General features: G+C 52.3%; 1 protein-coding gene across 9 annotated transcripts in view; it reads right to left on the reverse strand.

Annotated features, from left to right (window-relative positions):
• The window catches only part of PTPRS (protein tyrosine phosphatase receptor type S), a 156,024-nt gene that overhangs the window by 4,614 nt on the left and 130,238 nt on the right, over positions 1-21,172 (reverse strand). For 5 of the 9 annotated variants that reach the window (XM_068420467.1, XM_068420466.1, XM_068420462.1 and 2 more), the window contains 12 exons: positions 20,301-20,458; positions 17,381-17,493; positions 14,969-15,016; positions 10,797-10,894; positions 8,074-8,197; positions 5,161-5,336; positions 4,478-4,597; positions 4,208-4,362; positions 2,167-2,452; positions 1,520-1,698; positions 383-509; positions 178-303 (listed from right to left, as the gene is read on the reverse strand). In XM_068420467.1, coding sequence (XP_068276568.1) covers positions 178-303; positions 383-509; positions 1,520-1,698; positions 2,167-2,452; positions 4,208-4,362; positions 4,478-4,597; positions 5,161-5,336; positions 8,074-8,197; positions 10,797-10,894; positions 14,969-15,016; positions 17,381-17,493; positions 20,301-20,458 — 1,710 coding nt within the window. The remainder of the gene's footprint in view (positions 1-177; positions 304-382; positions 510-1,519; positions 1,699-2,166; positions 2,453-4,207; positions 4,363-4,477; positions 4,598-5,160; positions 5,337-8,073; positions 8,198-10,796; positions 10,895-14,968; positions 15,017-17,380; positions 17,494-20,300; positions 20,459-21,172) is intronic. The other 4 variants (XM_068420469.1, XM_068420468.1, XM_068420465.1 and 1 more) reach the window with 1 other exon arrangement.

The following is a 21,172-nucleotide window of genomic DNA, read 5'->3' on the forward strand; positions in this document are numbered from 1 at the left end:
GCTCTCCTCCCCGACGATAATCCCAGATGTTCACAGAGGTGTTTACACCTCACTCTTTCTTACGGGAGCCAAACCATGCCAAACTCCCTTGTTTTCCATACGCCACCATGGGTTTGCACCACCCCAGCCCAGCCCCAGCTCTCACCCTCGCAAGCACAGACGTTGTGCAGCACTTACCCTGGCATCGGTGACCTTGAATTCCCGCAGGATGTACTGAGGCATGTTGTATTCAGCCATGGGATCTACTACGAAGTACTGGTAGCGGGCAGAGCGCTCCGCTGGCCAGTACTGATGGCACTTTTCCTGCCAGGGGGAAAGAAAGGTCTCTGTCAGCCCTCGTGCTGCAGGGTCCCTGCCACGCTGGTCCTTAGCGTGCGCTTACCCGACCCATCTCGCGAAGTTTCGTCAACATCACGACGATGGTGGAGTTGTTCTCCCACAGCATCCGCCAGAAATCTTCAGTGGTCTCTGCCAGCGGCCCTTGAGTAGCAATGTATGCCTTCTGCTGCCTGCAACAGAGCCCAAACGCAAGAGGGGAGTCACGGAGGGTTTGTGGAGCATTGCTTGGGCAGAAGCTTTGGGAAATGCGTACAAAAGCTGGAGAGCAGGAAAACAAATGGAAATGCTGGGGAAGAACTAGAACAGTGCAAGGCCTAAAGGGGCGGGAGGTGACTTTGGTGCTACTGGCCAAAAAATAACACCCAAAAACCCCAGTGGTGAAGCTTTCTCTACATACTGTTTCCAAGGGGTAAATCCAGGTTGCTCTAGCATGGACATGGCACTTAGTGCCATGGTCTAGTTGACATGGTGGTGTCAGGGCAATGGTTGGACTCGATGAGCCCAGAGGGCTCTTCCAACCTGGTTGATTCTGTGTGAAGAAGGTGTAACATGCTGCATGGTGGATTCTTGGAACCAGAATCTCTGTTTTCTGGCCCTGAGCAGCACCAAGAATTCAACTGCCAGGCACAGAGATGCCACAGCCAGGGCCAGGACTGCTGCACGCTCCTGGAGGTGAGGAAATCTGCACATGGGGTGGTTTGTTCCCTCAGCTTTAGCTGGCCAGGCTCTGAGCACACCAGGGCAGAGCTGCAGCTCCTAGGGCTGGAGCACACGGCGTGTGTTGCCTGTGGGAAGCTGTCAGAATTGCAACCTCCCCAAAGCACAAAAGTAATAAAAAAGGCTAATCTGTTTTTAGAAACTTCCCAACAGCAAAATCCACCCCCTCACTGACACTCTATGTTTAGGACCTGCAGCTGGAGCAGAGTTTGGTTTGCTTTAGGGGAATAAGTAATTTTAAGCCCACAGAGAATAAAGCTGCTCAGAAGTCTGTATTTGAATCTGTATGTGGGTTCCTGGCCATCATCAAGAGGGAATTTCCCTCTAGCATTGCACCAGGGCATGTGGTATAGCCAGGCGATGGGACAGGACAAGAGCTGGTCTATCCCTTGGTACTTCTGCATCCTCAGACTCATACACAGAAAACTCCGGCCTGAGGCAGGGGCAGTAAGGTGCCCTTTACCTGTAGCCATCAATAAAGCTGGCGTTGATGTAGTCTGACCCTTCCACTCCTCTGATGGGCTGGAGGCAGACCCGCGTGGTCTCGTATGGCATGATGTTGACAAGGCGATTCTTAAACTTGTTGCATGGGAGGTTGGCACTGATGAACCTGGAGGTGTGGGCTTTGGAGTTGGCAAGTCGCTGAAGGCAAAAGCAGAGTCACAACCATTTGGTCAGCTTTTTTTTTTTTTGTTTTACTTGAGCCCTATGCCAGCCCCCTTAATGTGCCCGCCACGTTCCACCCCGTCGTTCTGCCTGGTGTGCCCTCCTCTTTTTGGGGGGTGGGGACAGAGTCTGAGACCTTTCCCTAAGTAAAACTTTCAGAGAAAAGAAAAATGTTTAAAAAAACCCCATCTAAGGAGGTGGCAAATTCAATCTGGATTTGAATTGACCAGACAAGCTTCCTGCAGCAGGTAGGTCTCCTCTGGGAACTGCGGTAGCATAAGTCAGAAAAGTAATTAATTCTCTAATGTGGAACCAAAAAAGTTCCCATCAGCCATATAAAGGCTCCCTGTCTGCTACACAGGAGAGCCAGCAGAGCAAAGCTCCCACGAGGAATACAGAGCCTTCCCCGGTGACTGCTGTCCCCATTCAAGCATCTCCCCTTACCTTGAACTCCAGCTCCATGCCTGTCACGTGCTCTCCCACTTCGATCTGTGCCAGTTTCTGGATGTACGTGTAGAGGTTCCTCGCTGGGACCTCTGTGTTGCCGCAAGCAACAGCCTCAAGCAAGGCATCGTGTATAAAGCTGTACTGGTCTTCTGTCTGGACCATGTAGTTGCGCTGTGACCTCATGAGGGTGACGTGCCCGTAAATGTCCACTGTCTTCTCATGTTTGATCCTCTCCAGCATGGCGTCGATCACGATGAAGCAGCCGGTCCTGCCAACGCCCGCACTGGAAAGAAAAGGGAAAAAAAAAAAAATGAAGCGAGGGACTATTCTGCCCCTGAAGAAAGCTATTCCAAAAGGCCATCCACACAGAATCACAGAATCAATCAGGTTGGAAGAGCCCTCTGGGATCATCCGAGTCCAACCATTGCCCTGACACCACCCTGTCAACTAGACCATGGCACTAAGTGCCATGTCCAGTCTTTTCTTAAACCCCTCCAGAGATGTTGACTCCACCACCTCCCTGGGCAGCCCCTTCCAATGGCTAATGACCCTTGCTGAGAAGAAATGCTTCCTAATGTCCAACCTGAACCTCCCCTGGCGAAGCTTGAGGCTGTGTCCTCTTGTCCTATCGCTGGTTGCCTGGGAGAAGAGGCCGACTCCCACTGCACTACAACCTCCCTTCAGGCAGTTGTAGACTGCACTAAGGTCACCTCTGAGCCTCCTCTTCTCCAGGCTAAACACCCCCAGCTCCCTCAGCCGTTCCTCGTAGGTCAGACCCTCCAGACCCTTCACCAGCTTGGTCACCCTCCTCTGGACTCACACACAAATATCCTTCCACTGCCATGAAGAGCAGCAGACAGGGCAGAAACAGACGCACGAGGCAGAGAGTGAACAACAATTGCACCCCGTGACTGGGAAGGAAGGCTGGAACAAAAGGCTGGCACGATCTAAGGGCCTAAAAAGCATGTTTAATCACTCTGATCTTCCAGCAGCAGAGAAACTACTGACGTTGTAATGAGTAACGTGTGTCACCTCTTCTCCTAAAGGTTTTTGTGCATCGAGGTACCATCACACGTGCGTGTAATGGCATTTGTGACTCAGCAGGGCTCAGTGGGTCTGTGTGGTCGCCGCTGCTAATAAAGGGTTTCCTTTTCCTATTCCAGTGCAGCCCCTTTCTTCATAAAGCCCCTTGATCTCTGTTAATTAGACTGCCTAACACCTGAAGCAAGCAGGTGAGTGGAGCTTTGGCAGGAATTTAGCAGCTGATCTGGGAGCTGGTTCCAGCATGTAGTGAGCTGACAGCTCGCTCTATTCATTTGCCAAGAGGTGCACGATAATTGTCGTCTGCAAGGTTAGTGATAAGTTGCCCACTTACAAAGGCTGTTTAAATGGCAACCTCTAGGAGCAGCAGGATTAGCTGTAAAATTCAGATGTGTTTCCTCAGTGCCGAGTAACCCGCAGGCTCCTGCGCACCCTCCTGAGGAACCCAGGAATTTATCTAAGTTGAGGCTGCAAGCGTTCCTCGCTGGGTTGTAAATTGAATTAGGGAACGCTACCTCCCCATAAGGGCCTTCAGCTTGTCATTATCAGAAGGGCTGCAGCACTCAAAAAAAAAAAACCCAAAACCCTCTTTCCATCACTGTCAGATCTCCCTTTAACAGCTGAGGCAGCTCTGCCTCCCAAACCCCCGCTGCAGCAACACCAAGCAGCTTCCCAGGTTGCCCTCCATCTTCCTCCTTCCCCGCTGTGACAAGAAACATCCCCTACACACAGCCCCAGCCACTGGCACGGCACAGGGCGCTGCCCTGCGCTAACAAGGGCTGAGCCATTCGGTGCAAACTAAACCACTCATCAGCTCAGGAAATTCTGCGCTCAGTGAAAACCCCACGGCTGGGAAACCACTTTACAGGACAGCTCTCGCCTGCTGGGTACTCGCTAGGAGATGGTACACATCTCCTAGGTGCAAATCAACATCCCACTGACCTCCTGCCTCCCTCGCAGATGGCCTCGTGCAAGAGTTAGGGAAGGAACTCGGTACCTGCAGTGCACCACGATGGGACCAGCGTCAGGGGGGTTGCAGGTTTTCACCCGTCTCAGAAAGGCCAGGAATGGGGTGGGGTACTCGGGTACACCGTGGTCGGGCCACGCTGTGAACTGGAACTGGCGGACCTCCCGCTTCTCACTGGAGCCGTTCTGCAAAGACAAAAGAGCACCAGGAATAAGGGGAGGTACCAGCACACCGCCCTGCCCTGCCTGCGCTGGGCCATAGCCCATCCCCGGGGAGAAACAGGAGTGGGGCAAAGCTCACCTTGTGGAGGGAGAACGTTCGAACGCAGAACGTGGCCAATTCAATGGTATCCAGTAACGTCACCTGAATCATCCCATAGGTGTCTGTACCTCGGCCTGGCCAGTACTGGTCACACTTGATCTGGAAGACAGGAGGCATCGCAAATCACCAGAACAAACCCCGTGCTGCAGGGGAAGCTCATTCCCAAACTGCCCTGACACTACAGGGGTCGAAAAGGGGAGGGAAAGGGCAAGAAATGTCTTTTCAGAGCACCATGATAGGGACAGACCAGGCTTGAAAAGCTCCTACTGTCTTGAGCGCAGGCTTTGATGCACCACATCAATCATGTAGACAACAGACTGGAATGATCCTGAAGATCAGAGTGAATGCACTGGGGCTTGTTAAACAAGAGAACTGAGTGTGAATCTTGCCACATGATTAACTCCGAGGCAGCCTGCAAAGCATGCAACGGGATTGAGTGTCCCCTTCTCTTGGAGGCTGCAGCTTTCCAGGGTGAATGGTTTGGGTTGTTTTTTTTTAAAGCAATGAATCACTGAACTTTCAGGGTGCTAAAAGCAGGCAGAACGCCCCCCCCCACTGACGTACGCGTGGGCTGCAGATCAAAGCGATTTGCTGCTCCCCAACCCTACCCCTCCAATCCTCCAGGATTATGACTAACCAGTCATCCCTCTCATGCATCTTACCCGTGATTTCTCTTCCAGCTTAGTCATCATAACAATAGTAGCTGAACGCTGCTCCCACACCATCCTCCAGAAGTCCCCGAAGGTCTCTGGCAGAGGCCCCTGCGTGGCGATGTAGGCATTCTGCTTCCGGTAGCCATCAATGTAGTTGGCGTTGATGTAATCGCTGCCCACGATTCCTGTATGACATCAGCAAAAGCAGAACTTTATATAGGTGGAAGCACGAGGAGATCTTTGCAGGAATGTTGTTAGAGAGAATTCCCCTGCAAAAACACCCGAGCCTTCATGGGGCAGAGAAGTAACAGGCTCTTTGCAAGTTCTCCCCAGCTAAAGCTCCTGCCTCAAAGGTCTGTGCTGCAGGGAGACAAATAACTTCTTGCAAAAGATATTACAGAGACTGAATAGCAAAACCTTGAAACCACGGTGGTCTTACTTCTGTTGCCAATAGGAGCAAAAGTCCTGTCCTAGGGCTTCACTGCTCTCAAACAGGACAAAACCAAACCCTTGTCCCAGATCGCCCCGAGTCGGGGCAGCAAACGCACCTGGGCGATGCTCTGCGCAGTCCCCAGCCTCATGCCAGGCACTGAGCTACAGCTGGACAACAGGAGGAATAAAACCAGGCTTCATTCAGGCAGTAAAGGCTTTGAAATTACCGGCTTTGACTTGCTTTAAATCGTCCACTGCCATTTTTAGGAGTGGCGTTTTTTTTCTATTCACATGAGTTACAGGCTATTGAGTTACAGCTGCTTTGCCTGTGTCCTTGCTTGAGGGGGTTGGTACGAGTGGCGGGAGGTACTGCCAGCACGAAGAGAGTGGGACATGGCAGGAGAAAACTGCTCTGAAGTTAAAATGGACACTGGCAAGCCCTGACGTTGAGGTTTAGCCTTGGAGAGCCTCCGGGGCTGGCACGCAGGATCCGCGCTGTCGGGCGATTTGGCCCGTTCCTAATTACGGGAGAGCGGCTGGCAAGGGTGGCAGGTTTGTGCTAACCTATGATTAACTCCGCACAGAACGCTTAACTGGTGCCCCGAGGGGGAGCCAAGGGCGGGGAGCAGCACCGATATGAAATGGGGTTGCTAGTCCTCATCCTGCCGTAGCAATAGACATCGCTGCTTCTGCTGGCGAGGCGCGATCCGTGCCGAATCGCCTGCCAGCCCTCGAGGGTACTCGGCAATTTCAGCTGCTGGTAGAAATGGCTTTTGATTAAATTTCTGGAGGGTTCCCTGCCCCCATTCCTTCCCCATCTGAAATTTCAGGAGGGCAGGCACTTGTGCAGCAGCAGCAGGAGCGTGATCAAGGCTGAGCTGCTGGAATTAATCTCCTCTCCAGCCCCCTCGGGTCCACGCTGTAATTTCAAATGGTGGCCATGAGCTCCTGCAATGTTTCGCCGTGTGACAGGCCCCGTTACACAGAAGTCACGGAATTAAAGCCGCTACTTCTTCCTGACCAAGCAGTCGGTGACAATCTGCAGCCTTGACAAATCCAGATTTAAAACAAAGAGAAAGCAACAACTAATTCCTCCAAGTCCTTTCATCTTCCAGCCCTCAGCATAAAATACGGCCTGGTAGGAAGGAACACACCAGCCAAGACATGTCAGAACCTCTCAGATGCTTGAAAATTAAACCTTGGCCCGTCATACTCGCACCACCGGCCCCTCACGATGGCACCTGGGCAGAGGCAGGATCCTGCCTGCATCCAGCCCCGTGTTTCTGCCTTCCCAAGAGCCGAGACCAGCCCAAAGCCTCCCCCAGTCCTACACTTGTGCTCTTCTCTTTGCCCTTGAATGACAAGGCAACTTTTAAAAGACTTTGCTTTCCTTGGCTCATACAATATTAATCTCGGAAGAAAAACAAGCCAGAACACAGTGATCTTCACAATGAGAAATGTTTAAAATCCTCCAACGTCAGACCAGAGCAATCCAGATTTGTGCAGCTTTTTGGCAGCTCACCGTGACCTGTCGTTACCCATTGCTCTTCCACTTCCCCGTGTCCCTCAGAGTTACCTGGGCAGAGGGAGACTATTCTAGCGATTCCCTTGTCCTGAAGGCTTCTGAATTAACCTTTACCTTCACCAGGGGGTTACTGGGACATCCCACAACCTCTCTGCTCAGCTGATCAGCTCTTGGCAAGGCCAGACTGGCCTTAAGTGCCTTGTCCGTACAGCCACAAACCCCCCGAGATGATGAAACTCAAGTATCCTCTCAGCAGCAGCAACCAAAGCAGGTGCCCTGTTAAACTCCATCTCCCCTCCCCAAACGTCCCTCTCATCCCAGCGGGCACCAGAGCAGCTCTGTCAAGAGCCACGAGTTGTGAAGTTTAATGTAAATTTTCTGACTGCACCAGCACTCAGAAGCTCAGGAAACAATTTATGACCTACCACACTAACACTAACCCCTCCTTATTCTCAGCCTTTTAGGGGCCAGCACTGCAGCAGGAGCTGCATACCGAGTAATCCTGACGTCTGTACAACTCAGCAAACGCGCCTTCGCTCTCTTGCTGACACTCACATATGTACAATTAGCCCTGTGCTTAGTTCTCATTCATCCGCCGTACCGATACACTCCACATCCATTGCCACCCCCTGCCCTGCTCCTGCTCTCTCTAAAGCACTACGTGGTCTGAATTCTTCCCGTTAGGCAGAACCGTATCGAGCAGGGATCGCCAAGCAAAGGGAAGACGGTTTCTTGATAAACCAGCCCTTGAAATGAGAGATTACAGCTCCAGGGAATGTGTCAGTCACCAGAATTTAAGAAATACCTGGTTTACAGGGGTATCCCCTGCTTGCTAAACTCCCAGGGAGATGCTAAGAGAAGAATATAAACAGAGGGGAACAGGGAAGGGAGAATATGCTGCAATAGGTTTCCCTGCAGCAGCTTCAGCCTGGCGCTACCACGCAGGAGCGGAGACGCCGCGGTACCTTCGATGGGCAGCAGGATGACGCGCGAGTGGTCGTAGGCGATGACGTTCGCGTAACGGTTCTTGGGCTTGTTCACTTCGAGGTTGGAGTGCTCCCAGGTGAACTGCTGGCCAGGGTCGATGGACTGCAGGAATCAGGAAAGAAAACAGAGGAGTCAGAGAGGAGAAAAGCAGCAAATCAAGCTCCAAATACCTTGTTCTGCGTGGGACAGATCACGGCTCTCAAGGAACTACCTGAGGAACGCAGCCTTCACGGTTTGCTTCCCCCAGGAATCGATCTCTGCTGTGGAAACCCCCCAGCCCGGTGGCACGGGAGTGTGGCAGGGGCAGGAAGAGGCATCCCCCACCCTGGACAGAGAAGGGGTAAGGACCCTGGCCCCTCAGAAACTGAACCAACATGGCTTGTTCCTAGAAGGGATGAAGGAGTAAACAAGCAAATGCACTGGAGAGAAAAATTCTCTCTGCCAGGTTTGGTTGTTGTGTTTTTTTTTTCCTAAAGTCCAGCTGTCCCAGATATGGAAATTAGGTTAATTACGTTTACCTCTAAATCCTCAGCCAGAGAATTAAATAAAACAAGGGCTTAATTCCTTCATCATTTCGCAGCACCCTAGGGGTTTGCCTCAATTGGAGGCTTGGCAGGAGCGTGCTGAGTTGTGTTTCCTGCTGCCTGCGTGTCCCTCCTGGCTAGGGGGGGAACAGGGTCCTGCACACGCCAGCTGGGATTTGTCCCTTTGAGCTCGCAGGGGTCGGCCCTTGCCGGGCACCCTCCTCTGCCTGTGCCGACCCCAGAGCTCCCAGGGCACAGCTCAGCTCTGGTGGTTGTAGCAACGCTGGTACCAACTGCCCCCGACACAACCGTCCTCTTGCACTCTCGCTGCGGAGCGTTTCTAACTAATGGGTATTTATACTGTTGTAATGTGGCCGTTCGCTCTCTATCCCTCTAATCTCGCCTCGCTTCATTTCATTAGTGCTGTTTGTTTAGCTCTGGCTCTCCCACTAGAGGAGGTTGTGCTGGAACAAAGCCAGGGCACTTGGGATATTGCATTATGCAAATCAGCCTTTGAAATCTGGATGGAGCATATTAACAGGCTGCTGCTCCCCGCTGCCCCACGCCCCAACGTGGGGTGAAAGACCCCGGGAGAGCAAATGAACCTTCTCCAAGGCGCAACCCCCCTCCGTGGGCGCGGAGCTGCTTCACGCACGCTGGTGTTTGCATCCCAGAACCAGCCCTTTGTTCAGAAAATATCCCCTCGCTCTCTGCCTGCAAACAGAACTAGGCAGTCTAGACTAGTTATTAGTCCAAAAATATCGAGGCGTTTTCTGTCTTTGAACAACAACAGAAGTTCAGTCCTATGGTCAATCTGCACTGAAAGCAGCTCCCACACTGACGGCCCGGGCAGCAGCGGGCACTGGTGCTGGGGTTTAACCGGGGCTGACGCAGCCACGATCCGAGCAGACAGGAGCAGGTTTGGGCAAGCGCCCAGCCCGGCTCTCGCCATGCCACGCAGCGGCTGTGGCAATGTGGGGGCTACGATGCTCTTCACCTTCCCCCCTGGCTGCCTTGGGACTGCTCTGACCCACCAGCCCCAGCAAAGGGGGAATTGTACAGTCTGGGAGAGTCATTTGAAATGCAAGTCTGCCTGCAGGAGCCCATTTGGTAACCAAAAAAAGGGCACAAAACCCGCAGACAAGACGAGAAAGGCACAAATAATCCTGTTTTCTCAGCTTTAGCTCTGTGGCTGCTGCTATGTCAGCTGTGGAGGACTCACTGCTCCCCTCGCCTCCCTTCAGCTATCTAACACCGGGGATCGCACTCCTCGCCTTGGTCCTCCCCGTGCTCAGCAGCGAGACACAGGCACCCCAAAGACAACTCCCCGTCCGTCTGTCTGGCAGTCACCTTCCAGAACCGCAGCCCCTCCGCGAAGGGAGCGCAGGTCCTGGCCCAGCGCCTGCTCCTCGGACAGGGACGGCTCACAGACCCAGTCTCCTTCTTGTCTATGATCTGGAACTGAACCTAGCAAAGGGTCAGTTCCAGATCATAGAAACCTGAATCCTGTGTCCAGTTCTGGGCCCCGCACTTCAAGAAAGATGTTGAGGTGTTGGAGCGAGTGCAGAGGAGGGCGACCAAGCTGGGGAAGGGTCTGGAGGGTCTGACCTACGAGGAACGGCTGAGGGAGCTGGGGATGTTTAGCCTGGAGAAGAGGAGGCTCAGAGGTGACCTTAGTGCAGTCTACAACTACCTGAAGGGAGGTTGTAGCAGAATGGGAGTCGGCCTCTTCTCCCAGGCAACTGGCAATAGGACAAGAGGACACAGCCTCAAGCTTCGCCAGGGGAGGGTCAGGTTGGACATTAGGAAGAATTTCTTCTCAGCAAGGGTCATTAGCCATTGGAAGGGGCTGCCCAGGGAGGTGGTGGAGTCACCATCTCTGGAGGTGTTTAAGAAAAGACTGGCCATGGCACTTAGTGCCCTGGTCTAGTTGACATGGTGGTGTCAGGGCAATGGTTGGACTCGATGAGCCCAGAGGGCTCTGCCAACCTCATTGATTCTGTGATTCTGTGAAAGCACTGAGCAAATACTTAATTTTCCAATACAGAAATAGCTTTTTTAATTTCAACTAACCAGATCCTTAAAATAAAGCTCTGTTTATTTGGAGGAGGGCCTGTCTGAATTTCCTCATTCCCTGGCTCTGCAAACCCACGCACAGCACTCGCTCTTGCTCATACCTCATACTCTTGGGACAATTTCAGGTTATCATTAGCTTTGAGATGTTCTGTGTGTTCAGCCAGCTCGGAAACGGGGATTGGTGGGTGGCTGAGCATACCTAAAAGACAAGACAGCAGGAAAAGAATCTCATTTAATAATAACTAAAATTCACAACTGTTGCACATTTTATAAGAAAGAAGAAACAAGAAAAAAAATTACAATGTAAGATCTGCAATGAAAGTAGGGAGGTTAGAAGAGAAGAATTCAGGGCTCGAAATTGTGTCCTTGGAAGTAAAAAAATAAAAATCAAGGAAATAATAATAAAAAAAACCAGTAAAATGAGAGTGTTCCCGTGATGGCCCCATTTTCAATGCGTAAATCAGAGCAAAACAAAAATGAAAATCCGAAGAGCAGATGCGTGTTAGCGATTCCAATAGTGGACTTAAAATGAGCAAACGCTGCCAGAGGATCCTACGCAGCAAATGTTACAGCACCCGCCACGGTCAGAACCAACCTCCAGCACGAGGGAAGGGCAGGGGCAGGGATCCAGCCGTGGAGATGTGGGGCAGGGAATGCAGATGGGGGGAAGCAGGGGAGGCTTTTCAGGAGTTGCCCCTCGCACCACACTGGCTCTGTAAAGCTTCTCGGCGAGCTCAGGGATGCAGCGGTCTGACCTTCACTGCTCCAAGAGCGTGATCAGGAATGGAAACGTCAAGCACCAGCTCCTCGTCCCGTGGATGATGTTCCCTCTCCAGCACAGCCCGCAGCCGGGCCGCGCTGCCCTGTCCTCGCCCTCCCTCTGCCACCGCCGGGGCTGTCACTGCCTCTGGTGATGGAGAGGCAAAAGATCCTCCTGCCCCTTCTCAGTCTGGGGGGTGGGAAGCAATTTGCTGGGGAGACCGATGCCTCGTGACCCTGGTTACCTGCTGCCCTTGCAATTCTCACCAACACTCAGTCGTGCTCATATCGAGGTAGGCAGAACTGCCAGGGAACAGACTCGATCCTCTCCGAGCCGTGGTGGTAGCGGGAGGGCCGTGCTGCACCAGCCTGGGCAGGCTGAAGGGGCATCTCAGCCACGAACGGGGCTGAGCAGCAAAGGCAGCCTCGGGCTTCAGTCTGACGTGGGGTTTGCACGCCCTGCTCCGAGACGGGCAGCTGGAGCTCTGCAAAGAGCAGGGATCTCTCCCGTCCTACCATCTCAAATAGCAGAAGGTACCTATGCTACAAATCCAGGTGGAAAAGCGCTCCGTGCTTTGCTCATCTGCATTGGGTGATGGTTCTCCAAAGGCTTCCCCTGCCGCCTGCCAGCCGGTCCCACTACGAGTGACAGTGGACAGGCAGGACAGCAGCGTGCCGAGAAGCCCTGGGCAGTGCCCCCAATGACAAGGACAGGAGTGGAGATGGAAGCCAGGGAGAATTTCGAGCCCCGTGGGTGTTGGTGTGTGACAAAGCAGCGGCGGTGGCAGCAGCATGGTCAGATACTCTGAAAACTCAGCACAGAGATGGCAAAGCAAGCGTGACATCCTCAGTTTTACAGTGACTTCTAGAGAGACGCTGCCTCTCCCAGGCCTGGGGACAGGACGAGCCTGGCACGGAGCGTGGATCTGAGCCACCACTCCAACAGGTCTCTCCTCAGCTAGCTAGACAGCTATTTTCAGCGCAAGGAAGTCTGGCTGAAAATAGAAGCCGGGGGGAACAGACCAAAAAAGCTCACAAAAATAACCCTGAAGTCTCCTGAAGGCTGCGCTGGCTTCATTCTGCTCTGCTGAGCATCAGGGCAGAAAGTCCTGGCTCATGGAGGAAAAGCTCCTAGTTAGGCTCGTGCTGTCCTGTAGCCCACTGCACCTGGAGAAGGATTTACTTCCCACCCTGGACTGGAAGGTGGCTGCCGTCCATCCCAGTACCACAGCAACGGATGCAGACTGGGGGCGTTGGGAGGAACTGGTCCTCAATCTGCCCACGTGGGACAGGAAGGCCACGGCTGAGATGCCAGAGAGCAGAGACCAAACCAAGTTAATATTATAAACACTCTTCTCAGCGTCTGTCCTTCTGCCTCTGAAAGTAAGGGCTGAAGAGGGCAGCAAGCACACCTTGAGCTGTAGCATTAGAGCAAAGCCAAACCCTACTCAGAACAACTCCTGGCAACTCAATAAACCATCTCCAGATCTCTGGGGGTCACCCCTTCCCTGACTCCTTCCCCCCTGGGCTGGGAGGCAGGGGGGCAGCTCTGGGCCCGACTCTGCCGCAAAAAGCTAGAGATTATTTGCTGAAGCGTGCTCAGAAACACAGTGCTGTAAATTAAATCCCAGATGATGAACACATAGGTTAAAAGGAAAAAAAGAAAAAACAGTCAGAGAACGTAGTAATAACGAGCCAGCAAGAAAAAAACCCCAGATTCTCTTTGGCTTAGAAGTCATGGAGGAATACGTGTCCTTCCCTCTGAGCTGCATGGGAAAGGCCCACCGTGCCAATCCGGAATGAGAAGTCGCATTCTCCTTGAAGGCATTTCACAAGTTTCCTTCATAAAAGCTCCAGGAAAAATCCTCAGCGTGACCAGCTCCTGAACCACTGCTCTGTGTCTGTGCTGGGGAACATCCTGCCCCCACCTCCGCCCCGCAAACAGCCCCCGGCTGAGCCCGCATGGGAACTCGCCTTGTTTTGCTGCTGTTAAAGACAGAAATCTCCTTGTCGGATCGATTTCTAGGGCTCTTTATAACAAAAGAAGACCAGAAACCTCCGCAGCAATAAACACTTTCCTGGTCAAAATGCCAAGTGCGTCGGGGTTCCCATTAAGATCCAGGAGGAGTCTGATATTAAACGAGCCAGGAGCGGCACTTCCCAGTGGTACCAGCCGGCACTGGGCAGCAGCTTCTCTTTTGTCTGCTCTAATTCAATAACTCTTTTTCAGACAAGCAGGGAAATGGCTCGTGGGCTCCTCCCCGGCGAGCTGCGGGGCTGCCCTGCGCGGAGGGTGGCAGAGGGAGCGCTGCCGGGGCTGAGCTTCAGCCAAGGATCAGAGAAAACCAAACAAACCCCCTCTGTTACAATCAGGGGGCTGAGGGGAGGTGGCAGGTGGACTGGGACAGTATTGACGGGAGTATCCAACACCAAAGAGACCAATGATTGGATTAAATTATTCAGAAAAATGTCCCAGCCTTCACATCTCCGAGCACAAGCAGCATCTGTGCTTCTTCGTGTTTGTCAGCTGAAACTTCCCATTACTGCCCTGCCCAGAATTTAAAAAATAAAAAAAAATCAAACCCCAAAACTCCCCAGCCGAGCTGGGATCTTGGCTTCTGATGGGGATGAAGGCTTTCAGCACCAGTCTCATCTAACGTTTCAATCGCTTGAATCGCTCTAATCTTATCACAAAAGCCTCGATTCTCTGTGCCCCGGCCAACTCGCCAGGATCGGCACCCTCACATCTGCTCCACGGGCCAGAGCCCATTGATCCCTGCGAAACCACCACGGCTGGATGGCACTTGGCACAAAACCCGGGGGCTGTGGAGGACCGTGGAGAGGCCCCGGCTCTTTGTGCTCCTGGAACAAGGCGATGCCAAGGCACAGACACCTGCCCCAGATGGGAAATGGCCCTTTGCCTTGTCCAACATGCCAAGGGGCCCGCGCAGCTCTTTCCAGAGAGGGGATCAGCAGCTGCGGCGCCGGTTTTCTCCTTCCCCACGTTACAAAGCAACGAACACAAACCCACAGGCACGCACACGTACGACGCTCACACACCGGTGCACGACAAGATCGCGTTCTGCCCGCGAGTAAGCACGAGGGACATTTAGCCAAGCTTCAGAAATGAAACATCTTCCACAGCGGGGAGAGAAGGAAGCCTTGAAAAGCCAGGTCTGTGTCCTGAGAGAGCAAAAGAAGAGACACAGAAGGACGGACAATGTCCCACGCTGCTACCAGGGGCTCTGGGTTGCTGCTACCACCCTTGTCTGGCAAAAGGCCTGTTATTTGGTACTGTAAAACTGGAAGCGCAGGTCAGACAAACAGATGGCACAGAAAAGGGATGAGGTGGGCAAACACCGCAGGAATACAGAGAGATCGGCGAAAAGGAAAAAAAAAAAAGGCAACGGGAACGAAACAGAATTGAAAAGGAAAGAGACAGAAGAGAAAAAAATAATAATGGAGGTGGGGGGAAAAATGAAACCAACAGGAACAAAAACACACAGGAACTAACTTTCCAAGTCAAACTCAGGGTCACTGAGAGGGCTGCTCAGACCAGAATCTGCAGAAAACAGTAAAAAAAAAAAATAAATAAAATATACACTTTTTAAAAAATTTCATGCTAATAAAAAAAACAAAAACCAACATAAATCTGAAGAGGAAAAGAAAGTTATTTTTTGTGCTGATTAGGCTAGGACAGGTATCTAAGGTGTGCTATGCTTTCCCCTCTCCGAGCCCAGACGCTCACGCGCAGACCCATTCCCACATCCCCCCCTCTGTTTTCCTGCTGGGGACAGGACAGAGACTCTCTGCTTGCTGTACCCTGGCTCATCTGGCCAGAGAAGAGCCTACTCTTTTAAACAACAATATATTTAATTCAAATGGCTTTAATTCAGACAGCACCTTAGAGCCTTCCCCTGCCAACTGCACCACAATCTCTCCATCACCACCAACACGCTCCAAGCTCTGATTTTCCATCCATCTCCATTTTCACCCAACTGTTTGCAGTTGGGAGGCAGGTGACCAACTCTCCCAAAGCCTTTAAAACCTTTTACTGCTTCACAACCTATATAGCAGAATAAACTAGCTAGCTAAACTCTTTGGCTGGATAAATGTCTGAAGAAAAGGTGGCAGCATCTTTTGACAGCTAGAGCGGACAAAGCCGGGCCGTCTTTTGAGATCTGCAGAGCCTTCACAGCAGGTCTGAGTGTCTTAGGTACCGTTTAGAAGCCTCTTAGACCAAGAATTCAGAGGTACAGCGTGACCAAAACAGCAGGGTCAAGGGAAGACAGACTCATCCATCGACCACGTTCCCCGGAGCTCGGCGGTGCCCTCAGCTGACCCTGCGATTATGTGGGGACATGGAGAAACACACCCAGCACAGCGCTCCCAGCTGCTGCTGCGCGTCTGGATGGCCACCAGCTTTTCTCTTTACTTTTACTTCAGCACAGGTTTCACGTAGAGGAGTGCAGCTCTTCCTCTTGGGTCTCACACCACCACCCACAACACCCAGAGGCCAACCTGAACGCTCCAAAGGCAGCTTCTGTTTGCACCCGGTATAGAACAGCCCAAACGCAAACCGCTGCCGAGCTGCAGCTGGGGACACTCAAAAGCAGCTGCTTATACAAAGGGCGAAACAGTTGGGACACCAGGAGCGTCTCAAGCTTTCCAAGCAGTGCCCAGCTCACTCCCTCACAGGCTCAGAGGGACAGCAGACCTGCTGCAGGTCTCAAACACCTTCAGACTCTCCTGTAAGAGCTCATTTAGGGACGTAACTGCTGCTGAACTGCTCTGCATTCAGTCCCTGCACGCTGGATTGAACCCACTTCCATCCCTCGGCTGAGACTCAGTTGTTCCCAAGCTTGGGCTGATACTGATGGGTTGTTCCTAACTCTTTTCGATATGAAACCCTCAGCCCGGGGCTGCCTTTGTGCCTCCCCAAAGATCCCTGCCCTCTGGGTACCTACCGACTTGCCAACCTCACCCTAAGAAAACTCAGACAACGCTAAGGACAGGACTGGGATGGGAAGGGGAAACAGGAGCTGCAGAAACATCACTAACAAGCACAAAACAGCAAAAAAATACAAACAAACTGAAAACAACAACCAGCCCCCACAAAGCACAATAAATTCCCTTCCAAATCCTCGAGCCCCAGGAACTGGGAGGCAGAGGTGTGTGTACCGGTGCGCAGGCACTGCTCAGCATCGCCAAGTGTCTCCGTGAGGACATGCCCGTGCCGGGCCGTGTCAGTGGTGGCTTGCAGAGGTGCCATGCGGGCAGCTTAGACATGCATGTACATGGGGACACACGTGTACAGAAAGGAGGGTGCACTGAGCCTCTCTACCCAGGAGTTAAGTGCAGTTACACGCCAGCTCAGCGGCTGCTCGCAGCGAAGGTGTCTGCACCCAGCCAGGAGACGCAGCCTCGTCCGAGTGAAGCACCCAGCTGCCTTCCTCTCCCCACACAGCCCACGGGGCCAGCCTGGCTCCCAACAGGAGGGTTTTGGCATGGATGCAGAAAGCACCAGTTACAGAGGTGGCTGGAGCCCACCACGCTTCACCTCCACCGCCCCAGGGATCTCCCAGTGCGAGGCACGGCAGCACTGGTCAGGCTTGGCATGGCCACGGCACTTGCAGCTGTGTGCTTAGCCCAGAACGCACCAATTGAGCTGGGTAGAGCCCTTCTTCCTGCCTTGCTAGTGCTGGGTAGAGCCTGCACAAGGTCCTCGAGGTTTCCCAGCAAAGGTTTCTCTCAGCTTAGACAAGCACAGACAAGGCTTTGAGGTCCCTCGGCTGCATCCTGGGTTAGCACGAGGTCTCCAAGGCAGCGCTGCAGCAGCCTTCGCGCAGGCAGGCAGGGGCCAAGGGAAGGGCAGTTGCTCCACTCCTGCCTTCCCAGGGAGAAAGGCTGGTTTGCAGCCGGTTACCTGGAGTTTGGAAGTTGATGCGCCTCATTTCCACGGGGTCCTTAGGGTGGTGAGGGGTGATTTCAGCGTTGTTCAGGAGGCATTTCGTCCGTGGCTCTGAATCTTTCCGTTTGCTTTAAAAAAACCAACCAAACAAACAAAAAGACAAAGCATCTCAGCTTATGGGCCTTTTAGTTTTTTCAGCCACTCGGGCCAGGTTCAGACCTGAGCACAGCTCCCGCCAAAATCAGGGCCAGATGCAGCCAAGGATGTGATTTACATAAAATGCATCAGAAAAGGGGTCTGGAAAGTTTTGTCAGTGCTGTATTTGATGGGTTTACAATGGCCCAGCAGCCCCTCAGCAGCTTTCAGCCGAGTCTGAAGTTCCCCCTTCTCACAGGAGAAGCACATAGAGGCAGCGAGGAGCAGCTGAGGTGCCATGAACTCGCAGCTCAGCCTCCCTGCTCAGAAAAGCCTCCACTGAACTCTGCAGAGCTCTGCAAGCAGAAACCTTCCAATTCTGGCCAAGCCATTTTCAGCCTGAAAGAACCAGAGCCAAAATCATCATTTGGAAAAGTACAGAATCTCCTGGCCATGACCTTGGTCGTAAAGTACTGATATTGCTCTGCTGGTTTCTTTAGGAGCTCTCCGTGCCTTGCTGCAGAGAAGTCAGAGCAGCGTTTTTCAACCTTTTTTGATCTGTAGAACCCTAAAAATGTAGGTTCAAAGAACGGTGCAGATACACCCTCTCCCATCACAGCTGTGCCTGCTGAGAGCTGTCTCACCTCCTTGCCAGCAGCTGAAGCCCGCTCCAACCCGCCAGATGAGCTGCACATGTAAGTGCTTCCTAATATATATTGCTCAAAATGGGTTAGGTTAGCTGAGGCAGTTGAAAAGTCTTTGCTGACCTGGCTTATTCTCCTTGAAAAGAATGTGGAAGCAAAGCCCAGTGCTGATCTGAAGAAGTGATAACCTCTGGCAAGGGAACAGTGACAAGCTGCTGGGAGCAGAACTTCTTCAGCGGGCTGAGAACGTGTGCCCACACCCTGAGGCTGGCAAACATTGTCCCAGCTCTTCCAGCCAGACGGCTGTAGAGCTCCTCACCTCTCCTGCTTGGGTTGCACAGAAGCCTCCAATAACACGCCCACAGCAATAATGGCAATTACTTAGGCAGAGAGGAGGTTATTCAGTACATTTTTAGCTGTCTCTTAATGTCATTAATAGCTCGAAGAAGTGGCATGAGCCCTGCCAGCACTGCATGGGGCAGCATTTTAGAATCACACCACTTTGCAGCTTGGGAATAGTTTATTTTTGCCGCAGTTCTGAAACTGCTGTTAATAGTTCATTGGCTAAACCCATCAGTTACTTCCAGTGAAAGCTCTCCCAGCCTTGGAAATGGTTCGAAATAAGCCTCATTTTTGCAGTCATAAACGGACTCTGTTAGAAGTCCCTGGCTGATGGGGCAACAACAGCTTTTGCAACGGGGTGAGGACAGCTCAGCTGGTGGGATTCTGCTTCCAGTATGCCAGTGGCTCAGGGACAGCCTGGATGGAGCAGTCAGACATGGAGAAAACCCGCTTTCACCTCTGACTGCAGCACAAATGGGTGTTTCTCTGCTCCATTAACCCAACACTTTATGAGCCGTTTACTGTCACTGCTTCTCAGCTTGAGAAAGGGCCATTACATTTAGGAATGGACAAGCAGGAGAAAGCTGGGCTTTCTTCACTCTTTCTGCCCTGACTCAAACGTGGTCCCATGCTAGTCTGACACAGGGTGTCTGTTAGGACAGATCTAACAGTAGGAACCGTACCAACAAAGCCCCATCACCACAGACAGTTAACACTGCCTAACACACAGCCAGCCCAGCAAGAAAGAACCTAAGTAAGTGGCAAATCCAGTGCTCTTACCTGTCTGGCTTGCTGTCCAGGAAAGCAGTAAGTGGAGAGAAGACAAGACAAATGTTCAGGTTAGAAAGGACGTGCAGAGGAGAGGGGAAGTGTTTGCTCAGCTCTAACCCTGGTAACACAGGTGGAAGGTGGGACCAGCAAATACTAGATCGGTGCTAATGAACACCAACAAGGACCACCTGAGTCCCTGACCCCAGAGCACTCGTGTGTCCAGCAGCTTCACACACACTGGGGTGCAAAAGACCCACCCATGTGCATAAGCAAACACACCTGTGCAGATGGAAGGTGGAGCAGGGTTAGGAGAGCTCCCTCCAGCCTGGGTACTAGATGTCCCAGCTAAGGACACCCCTGCGCTGACCATAGCTGCCATCCTGCCCCTTTTCTTGATCTATTTTGCTCAGCATCTGCTTCCTCTCCTGTCCTCCTTCACTGCACACACTGAGTGTGCTCAAGGGACCCCCATTCCCATCCACACACCATGAGCTGCTCTGAAAGCCAAGGAAAAGGGAGACATTTCCAGGGGTTGTTCCCTCCTCTCTCCTGCAGACTCACATTACACCCCTGCTCTCATCTCCCAGCTCCAGCTGAAAACCAGTTTGAGAACAATGGGGGTTTCTGCTGATCCACAGCACAAAAGTGTTTTCTCTGCATCATCTCCTCCCCTGTGCACACATACAGAGCACAGAAAGGGGAGCCCACGGCTGTGAGCAGCTTTTCTGCAGGAGATGGGCAAGAGACCTGACAAACTCACTGCACACATGCCACGACAGACTGTCTGTAAGACAAGCACAGCTTTACTGAGTCCCACGGGGTAGACTTTGAAGCAGCCAGTCCCTGCAGCCCACTGCTAATCTCTCCTGTGCCAATCAGACCCTTCCACATCAGCATTTGTGCCTCAGGGCTCCTCTCTCTGGTGCCGGGGGAAGGATTTACCCTCAGCTGACAGCTACAGGACCAAGGAGGACATTCCCTCTAGGGGCTAGAGCTGGGGACGTTCAGAATGGTCACAGATCTGGGCAAGAAGCATCTCTTACTTTTTGTAGAGTAGAATGGCAATGACAATGCAGATGATGAACACCACGGCCAGGACGGGCCCGATGACCCAGATGAGCCCTTCTTCTCCATCGATGATCGGCTGTGGGTCAGGGTTGTCCAGCTGGATGGGGTCGGAGAACGGACTAGCAGCGAAAGTCTGGAAGACATGAAGGATTGTGGAACACGGTTCAGAGATGGAATGGGGACTGAAAACAACGGGCAAGCACGCAGTATCCCACAAGAGAAATTGCTAGAGATGTGAGTTCTCTGCAGCACAAACCAAATAGTAACAGAGCAAATACCCTCTCCAACCTACAGAAGAAACTCATATTTGTGAGCATCCACATGACAGGTATCTTCCTCTTCCAATGCTCCAGGCAAGACAGACCATCAATCCCATCCACATGAGGTTGTAGACTGCCTTGTGCCTACAGCCCACCTCATCTTGCAGCCAGGAAGGGGCTTTTACAAAACCAGCTGACTCTGACTTTGTTCCACCACATCCCCGAGCCCTCTCCACTTCCACAAACACACAAACTTTTTCTCCAAGCTCTCATGTAACCACCTGGATTTTGACAGTCAGATGGGATTCCAGAGAAAGAGGCAAGGGATTAAAACGAGAATTAACACTTAGTAACAGTCTGGTCTGGTGACTGAAAAAACCCCACCCTTAAAATTAAATATAAATTAATAAAATGCAGTATGTCTCCTCTCCTCCCTCTGCTCCGAGCTGTGCTTGAGGAGCATCAGAGGCACACTGAAACTCATCAGAATCTTAACAGGCATTGCCTGCATGTTCTCCTGAGTGCCACAATCTCCCCACACCCCAGGAAGGCTGCGTTCCCACCTCACACAGAAACGAAATGCACAG

This window comes from Nyctibius grandis, chromosome 31, assembly GCF_013368605.1.
Source record: "Nyctibius grandis isolate bNycGra1 chromosome 31, bNycGra1.pri, whole genome shotgun sequence".
NCBI lineage: Eukaryota > Metazoa > Chordata > Aves > Nyctibiiformes > Nyctibiidae > Nyctibius > Nyctibius grandis.